The sequence below is a fragment of the Leptonotus elevatus genome, chromosome 17 (assembly GCF_054856555.1).
Source record: "Leptonotus elevatus isolate MCC_2025b chromosome 17, RoL_Lele_1.0, whole genome shotgun sequence".
NCBI lineage: Eukaryota > Metazoa > Chordata > Actinopteri > Syngnathiformes > Syngnathidae > Leptonotus > Leptonotus elevatus.
The window spans coordinates 14,683,238-14,692,220 of record NC_141255.1 but is presented as its reverse complement, the minus strand read 5'-3'; the positions used below and the strand labels follow the sequence as shown (position 1 = coordinate 14,692,220).

At 37.5% G+C, this 8,983-nt stretch overlaps 1 protein-coding gene across 2 annotated transcripts; it reads right to left on the bottom strand.

The window, feature by feature from the left end:
• Window positions 1-448: 448 nt before the first annotated feature.
• Window positions 449-6,357, bottom strand: LOC147160151 (uncharacterized). Of its 2 annotated transcripts, none has more exons than XM_086059734.1 (9): window positions 6,178-6,357; window positions 5,263-5,352; window positions 5,041-5,071; window positions 4,879-4,941; window positions 4,259-4,321; window positions 3,672-3,734; window positions 3,066-3,128; window positions 1,410-1,489; window positions 449-884 (listed from the first exon to the last, which is right to left on the bottom strand). In XM_086059734.1, exons 1-9 carry the CDS (start codon window positions 6,178-6,180, stop codon window positions 780-782), a joined length of 561 nt encoding a protein of 186 aa, XP_085915860.1. In that variant the 5' UTR covers window positions 6,181-6,357; the 3' UTR covers window positions 449-779. The 2 variants fall into 2 exon arrangements, with proteins under 2 accessions (XP_085915860.1, XP_085915859.1); XM_086059733.1 differs by having other exon boundaries at window positions 1,410-1,493; window positions 6,178-6,350.
• Window positions 6,358-8,983: the final 2,626 nt, after the last annotated feature.

Genomic DNA, 8,983 nt, shown 5'->3' with positions numbered 1-8,983 from the left:
CGCCAAATTTAAAGGGTCACCTGTTATGTGTTAATTCTTTTGACATTTAATGTTATGAGGACATCTTCAACATTTTTTGATCAACTGCACACGCTCATCCTTGTCTTTTTTTAATCAGTTAATTACTTGCATAATTTAAAATGGGGGAAAAAATTACCCTAATATTTTGACATTTTGACGCAAACATTTATTAAATGCTTTACTTTAATGCATGTAGTTACGTTATCCGCTGTCAAGCTAAAGTATCATCTGTGGTCAAAATAAAGTGTGATTAATTAGTTAACACTTTAACTTTGAAAGCCCTAATCTGTGCATATCAGAGTACAAATTCCAATGTTATTTTTGGAGAAAATTATTAATTTGAAAATTATGTGCAACAAGTGAAGTGCACAATATTGTTTGCGCATTTAAAAATGTAGACTGCACAGAATGAGGTAAATGAATACTGTTCAGGTTATCAGTTTCGAAGACCTCTAGTCTTTTTATTGCACATTTGCCAACCAAAACAAGTGCATGCAACAGTGGAATTTGAACATTCAAGCAAGAAAACCCTGACTGTGTTAAAATAAAAGTGCTTTTGTATAGAAACCGTAAGTACTTCAATATCGAAGATAGAAAACACCTAAAAAAATAAAAGTGCTTGAATTTAACCATTCAAGATAGAAACCCCTATCCTACCCTAGCTCTTTTTAAGGCATCAATGCGGTTTTTCACATAAAATTTAACTCACCCATTCAACCATTCAGAACTGTTGGTGATGTATCAATGCAGTTATTGCACTAATCTTTCTGTGGAAGCATGGCAGACCTGATGCAGTCCATCAAAGTTTTCTTCACAGCCTTCATTTCTTCTTTCGTCCACTTCCTCTTTGACTTTTGCTTTCCCTAGATAAATGGGAACAGTAAATTAAAGGGATACTTTACTAATTTTGCTGATTTCAGGAGTAAAAAGTTAATATTTCGGCTATCAACAACTTGCTAACGTCAATATTTCCCATGTACAATTAAGATTTTTAAAAATACATTTTGCCACTTGTCGACTGAAAATGAAATCACGTGTTGAGGGTTCAGGTAACAACCAATCACGGTTCAATTTGTAAATGTTAGGTAAGCCATGATTGGTTGTTACCTGAGCCCTCAACACCAATCATATTTACAAATTGAGCCGTGATTGGTTGTTACCTGAACCCTCAACACGTGATGTCATTTTCGGTCGACAACAAGTGGCAAAATGTCTTTTTAAAAGTGTTAATTGTACAAAGCACCTGAAAAATAATGACGTTATCAAGTTGTTTCAAGCCATAATATTCACTTTTTACTCCTGAAAATTGCATAATGATTAAAGCATGCTCTTTAAAATGCCACTGAAAGTTAAGACACAGTTCTGTAACAACTTAGTCGTTTTTATACCCAGAAAAAGTTGACGCAAGCCCCTTGATAACAGCTTATCTTCAGACGTATTCCCGGCCAGGAGCGTCTTTCCATCCGAACTACCTACCAAAACACAAACAGACATAAGCACATTCAGTTTAACGCAATCAGGTGCACCTATATATTTCAATTGTGGATGGGCGAGTACCGATACCAGGTATCGGTTTACCATCATCAAAGATTTTAATATAGATAGATTTGATGCCAGTGCCTTGGTTGATGTTAAAAATGCAGCAGGTAATAAATTGCCCAAATATATCTTTACAATAGCCTTTTCATTTGACCATTCATGACTCAAATATCTTCTAATTAGTAAATTATCACCTTAGCTGTTATAATTTCCTGCCCAGTTGCGGATGTGATGTCATGCACGCTCTCGTGTTTGCTCTCAATGACTTGCAACAGGACTGAGTTAGTATTTTGCTGCAATGGATTGCTCAGAAGAGGTCTCCATCCAGCACACCCCAGACACCTACAGTTACTCCACTGACCAGAGCACCTTTATATTATCTATGCCCAAACGGGGAATCAAGGAAAAGCAGTGGATATCCAAAAAAGAGCATAGTGGATCCAGATGACAAGTGCAAAGAAAAGCTCACCGAGGATCGAGAGCAGTTACTGAGCAAATTTTCACCAGAACTGGCAAATCAATGTTGAGATGCGTTCTCAAACATTACCATCAAGGATCTTAAATACTGTGAACAATCAGCAACGCCTCTTTGCGGGGAGTGGAATATACGAGCTTCCAGTAATCAAGATGCTTCTCAATGTAACAATGTAACTTCTCAATGGAACATTAACTACATTACCCATGAGGGCTGCAAATAAATTACATTTCAGAAGTGAAAAAAAAAATAATAATCACTCGTCGTGCATGGAGTTGGAGGAATGAAGGAAGGTCTACGTTAAGACGAGGCTATAACTTCTAAGGATCCACATTAACAGGAAATATGGATGAGTTCACCATCTCAGCAAATGATTTAACAGCAAGATGTGGATCCACGTTCCTAGTCTGAAAATGATTCAGGTTTGACAAAACTGGCATTGATTAAAATAACCTTGTATGTAAGATGTACAGGATTACGGTTGCGGCATATTTTTTTCGCCACCACTTGCAAACAAACTATACAAAGGAGTATAAGGAATATGTCAAACAAAATGTTCTTGTTCTGTTCGCAGATCATTTTGCTTATTTGAAGTAAGAATTTTCTTATTTTACTATATTTTTTTCTTAAATTTTCTATAGTCATTTATACACACATTTGTATACACATGTCAATTTGGTTTAAAATGTTTATTTTGTTTACATTTTGATATCACTAATTTAAAGATTTTTTTTTTACTTAGCTAAGATATTGAGCTGATTTGGCATATTTTCCTGTGATTTATATACAACCTGGACATAAGTTGAAGTTCGCTGTTGAAAAACGTTTCAAAGAATAAACGGGAGCTTTTCAGAAATGCTGTGTCTATCCATAAATGTCCTGGGAAGCGAATAAAGATTTAAACCATTTTTTTGTAGGAAATCATCAAATTATCGAATTGAAAAATAATAATAATAATAGAGATATATATTTGCCCACCCCGTTTCATGTAAAACAATAACCCCTCACAAGCCACTGGAGAGTAGTATACCTTGGGTTTGCATTGGTGTGACAGACTCCATCCACACTGGCAGCATCTCTCCATCTGACCTATCTATCAAACAAATAAACAGAGAAAAGCACATTCAGTTTGACCCAATCAGCCAAAACATTGAAACAGGCCAAGTGGTTAAATGTTGGTTCCCACTACCCAGGGCCAAATCTGTTTCATTCTGTTCTTCAATTTATATCTATCAAGTGGGTTACTTACTTGGGTTTTATTAACATTGCAAACAAGTATATTTTTTTTACTTGGCGTAACCGATATTATTGAGCAAACCTTATTTGGCATATTCTCCTGTGATTTATATACAGCCTGGACATAAGTTGAAGTTGTTCACTGTTGAAATTGCCATAGAATATTGTTGTGCAACGTTTCAAAGAATAAACGGAAGCTGTTGTTCAGAAATGTTGTGTCTATCCATAAATGTCCTTGCAAGCGAATAAAGATTTTAAAAAAATTGGGGTAGGATATCGTCAAATTATCAAATTGAAAAATAATAACAATAATAATAATAATAATAATTGAGATATATTTTTGCCCACACTGTTTCATGTAAAACAATAACCCCTCACAAGCCATTGGAGAGTAGTATACCTTGGGTTTGCTCCGGTGTGACAGACTCCTTCCACACCGGCAGCATCTCTCCATCTGACCTTCCTATCAAACAAATAAACACAGAGAAAAGCACATTCAGTTTGACCCAATCAGCCAAAACATTCAAACAGGCAAAGTGGTTAAATGTTGGTTCCCACTACCCAGGGCCAAATCTGTTTCATTCTGTTCTTCAATTTATATCTATCAAGTGGGTTACTTACTTCGGTTTTATTAACATTGCAAACAAGTATATTTTTTTACTTGGCGTAACCAAGATATTATTGAGCAAACCTGATTTGGCATATTCTCCTGTGATTTATATACAGCCTGGACATACGTTGAAGTTGTTCACTGTTGAAATTGCCATAGAATATTGTTGTGCAACGTTTCAAAGAATAAACGGGAGCTGTTCAGAAATGCTGTGTCTATCCATAAATATCCTGGGAAGCGAATAAAGATATAAACCATTTTTTTTGTAGGAAATCATCAAATTGAATAATAATAATAATAATAATAGAGATATATATTTGCCCACCCCGTTTCATGTAAAACAATAACCCCTCACAAGCCACTGGAGAGTAGTATACCTTGGGTTTGCATCGGTGTGACAGACTCCTTCCACACTGGCAGCATCTCTCCATCTGACCTATCTATCAAACAAATAAACACAGAGAAAAGCACATTCAGTTTGACCCAATCAGCCAAAACATTCAAACAGGCAAAGTGCTTAAATGTTGGTTCCCACTACCCAGGGCCAAATCGGTTTCATTCTGTTCTTCAATTTATATCTATCAAGTGGGTTACTTACTTGGGTTTTATTAACATTGCAAAACAAGTATTTATTTTTTTTACTTGGCGTAACCGATATTATTGAGCAAACCTTATTTGGCATATTCTCCTGTGATTTATATACAGCCTGGACATAAGTTGAAGTTGTTCACTGTTGAAATTGCCATAGAATATTGTTGTGCAACGTTTCAAAGAATAAACGGGAGCTGTTCAGAAATGCTGTGTCTATCCATAAATATCCTGGGAAGCGAATAAAGATTAAAAACGTTTTGGGGTAGGATATCGTCAAATTCTCAAATTGAAAAATAATAACAATAATAATAATAATAATAATAATAATAATAATTGAGATATATTTTTGCCCACACTGTTTCATGTAAAACAATAACCCCTCACAAGCCACTGGAGAGTAGTATACCTTGGGTTTGCTTCAGTGTAACACACTCCTTCCACACCGGCAGCATCTCTCCAGCTGACCTACCTATCAAAACAAATGAACACATAGAAAAAGCACATTCAAGTTTGACCCAATCAGCCAAAACATTCAAACAGGCCAAGTGGTTAAATGTTGGCTCATTACCAACATCATCGGAGGTGTCTTTGTGAAATGTCTGAAAAACAATTCAAAACGTATCAAATTACTTCACAATGAAAGAAATTTCACCGACAGTACAGATGGGTTTCTCTCCTCAGATGTTACCACCTCATGCAGGGGGCAGACGTCTGAAGCAACACAGCAACTGAAGACCTAAGTATGGTTGCACTTGATCACACAGTATAAAAACAAAGACCTCTTACTCACCTTATTTTCTTGAGCCCTATTATATCTGTTCTCACATGCAGCATGGTGTTCTCTTAATTTTTTCATGCGCCGCATCCAACGTGATTCAGCCTGAAAACACACAAAATGCATGTTTAGAGATGGTAATTATGTAGTTTCTTTTTAGTGTCTTTTGTGGCATTTTTGGAACACACTAGACATAAACTATCAATGTGGCACGTGTGGAGTAAAAGAAAGGAAAGCTTAATTTATGAAACTGCTTCCTATATTCCATTGATTTTGCCCCATCTTAATTTATTTAATTAATTGCTTTGACTTATGCTTTATCTTTACTGGTAATGTGCAAGTATCCAACAACAACTAATATCAGTTACTAGACTCCTCACTATGTAATATAAAGTTGTAAATACTTCACATATAAGCTTTTTTCAAATACTGTACTTTATTTTCCAGAATAAAAATTTAGTGCAGAGACTTTATTATGGACTATACTAAATGTACTATATTAACTTTCTAGCCCTGGCGGATGCGCTGGGAAACAGCAGTCTTGCGAAGAGAAGGCTGAAATTGGCTCTCCACGGTAGCAAAATGGCTGCCGTTGGGGAAACACGCTGATTGAAGCGCCTCCGTATGCACCTAATAGGCCAACCATGTACTCACAATAAATATAATTATGTTCCTAATATTGAATAAAGTAACATGCAAAGTACCTTATAAAGATGTAAAGTAGACGGAGCCATTATGGCATTAACGTTTTGTCATTATCCACCTGCAGTGGTTTGCAAGGTTAATGGAGGTTAATTGCAATCAAGAAGCACTAGTTGCCGGACACTAGCTCTAGCATACCGCAGCGAATGCGGTCACAACGTGTCCTAACAACAGGCAAATAAACTTCACAGCACCAAAATATAATGCAAGTAAAACATATGTACTTACCATTTTTCTACAGGGGGGTTTCTGAATTCTGTCTTCGATTGCCTTCTCCTTCTCGTTTCCAACAACACGCGCCCAAATGAGAGGAAGCGCTCGATTTAAGATAAAGCTCACACCAGAGCATCAACGCATTTGTCCACAAACAGAAGAATGTCAGGACGTCCGAGTCTTAATGCAAGCACACCCTCGGTCGCGCAGTGCAATTTGGAACTTCGGGAGCGGGTGGGGGATGGGTGGGTTGTTGTGATTTAGTTTGGAAAGACACATTGAGATGTTGCTCTATATTTTTTATGCATTTATTAAAAAGCATATAGATAGATAGATAGATAGATAGATAGATAGATAGATAGATAGATAGATAGATAGATAGATAGATAGATAGATAGATAGATAGATAGATAGATAGATAGATGGATGGATGGATGGATGGATGGATGGATGGATGGATGGATGGATGGATGGATGGATGGATGGATGGATGGATGGATGGATGGATGGATGGATGGATGGATAGCTTTATTGTCTGTTCCAGGTGAAAACAGAAATGTTTCTACTTTTTGCCACGGCTGTAAAAGAAAGTTTAAAACTCACATTTAAACATTACAAACATCCCACACATTTACAAAGAAAACAGATAAAAACAACCAATAAAACATGAGTAAAACATAGTGCCGTTTATTTTGTATTATTAAGAGTGGCTATTGCAGAGGGGATGAAGGATTTTTTTGTAAATGTTTTTTTCTGGCCAGTGGATCTCTGTTGCGTCTAACTGATGGCAGCAGCATGAAGGGAGTGGTGGAGTGGGTGGCAAGGGTCATCAGTGATGAGGGTGGTTTTCCTCATCACTGAGCGTTCATACAGTTCAGACAGAGGGAGTTGGACTGTTTGGGTGATTTTACTGGCCTGATTTATAATTATAAGGTTCAGTAATGAGTAAGATTTAACTTAATTTGTTAAAATATATATTTACTTATAAATTTATTTCCAGAATGATTTACACATTTATACTTTTGTTGTTGTTTTTATTGTTTTGTTATATAAGCAGCTAAATTGACGTGTTGACTCTGCTGTTCTCATTCACTTACATTTAGCTATAGTTGGCCAGCTCCTGATTGGTTAGTGTTGTCAGGAAGTGTTGCCGCTGCATGTGACGAGTAAACAGCGTTGTTCCAGAATGCTCCATCCTGCATTTTCATCTTATGTCTCATCTTATCTTATCTCATCTTTTTTCTAGTGTTCCATCAACCACCAACGAACCCTCACGTTGTATAATTAAGAATTACACATTTTAAATTACATTATAAATTGTCATTAAAATGATATTTTTACACATTCAAAATTCTAATAAATTTTGTGCACCAACTGTCAAGTCATTTTAGCCATTACTGGTCAGAAGTCAGAAATGTATAGTTAAGACTTATAAGATTTATAACGACTTACAATACACCCAATACTTCTAAAATAGTAAATAAGCATTTACATTAGAAATAAAACCTACAACAACTTAAGGATGTGAAATTATTGGATACACTTAAATGATATCAAAATAATGCATGTTTTTTTTTTACACTGTATGAGTGTCACACTGTTACTGTGCTGATCAATACTAAAGTATGATGAATATGGGATTAAACGTCTATAATCATCACATTTAAAAACTACATACCTTGTTTTTGATGCAAACATATGTTTGCTGAATCTTGCAACAACTTCACTAGCTATAAATGTTGTTGTATATTAGCCTGGCTCACACAATTACGGCTCTGCTGCTGATCAACACATGGTGGGGAATGGGCATAGACACGGTGGGGGCTAAAAAGCATGGATGTTGTGGCGCTCACGTAGCAGTGAGGAACAGTTCACACTTGTTTTTATGAGCAGAAGATCTCTCTTACATTCGCTTCAACTCCACACAATTTAGGCACGTCATTTTTTTTACATGTCATGCACAATCACGGTGTCTGGCTCTGCTGCTGATCAACGCAACGGGGTGGAGGATGGGCATAGACACGGTGGAGACTAAAAAGCATTGTGGCGCATTGTGGTCCTCACGAGGCAGTGAGGAACAGTTCACTGTAAACAGAAGATCTCTGTTACATTTGCTTCAACTCAACACAATGTAGGCAAGTCATTATTTTACAGATCATGCACAATCACTGTGTCACATCAAAACAAAAATAACTACATAACAGCAAACTAGATAGCATCACTCGTAAGTAAAACACTAGACCACTAACTAAAGAAATAACAAAGAACATGCACTTTAAACACTGTTTTAACCATTAGTGCCGCAAAGCATGCTAGGAGCGCCTCCGGACTCCCAGCGACGCTACACAGCCCCCACTTAGCTGGTTAGCTGTCCTCAGCAACCGTAGCGTTCCAGTATGTAGTCCCACAAATAGGAAGTGGGTCAGCGGTGTCGCAGAGTACCCTTCCGTGGCCTCCCAACCAGTGTTGGGGTGGACTGGGTCCCCTCAAACTGTTCCTCCCTGCATGTCTGCATGGCCTCCCTCTCTGGTATTGGTATTGGTATTGGTAGGGGGTGAGCCGGTCTTGGTGGAGGACCCCCACCCGGTTCCTCTTTAACAGCGAAACACCACATCATGTCACCATGTCATGTCTCTAGTATTGTGCACGGTCCCACCCAGTGGCTCATGAGTTCTAGAGACAAGCCCCTCCGGGCTGTAGACCCAAATTTGTGCGCCCACGTCGAAGTCTTTACCTCTGCAGCAAACGTCGTATGCCCTCTTTTGACGACAGCCGGCTTGGGTGATGGTCTGTCAAGCACGTCATGCACTTCCCGAAGTCA

What these genes read in the sequence shown, in the direction of transcription:
- LOC147160151 (XM_086059733.1), bottom strand. An exon ending in CACACCGATGCAAACCCAAG is followed by an intron (nt 3,735 to 4,258) that starts GTATACTACTCT and finishes TTTGTTTGATAG; the next exon opens with GAAGGTCAGATGGAGAGATG. An exon ending in CTTGCGTCAACTTTTTCTGG is followed by an intron (nt 885 to 1,409) that starts GTATAAAAACGA and finishes CCATTTATCTAG; the next exon opens with GGAAAGCAAAAGTCAAAGAG.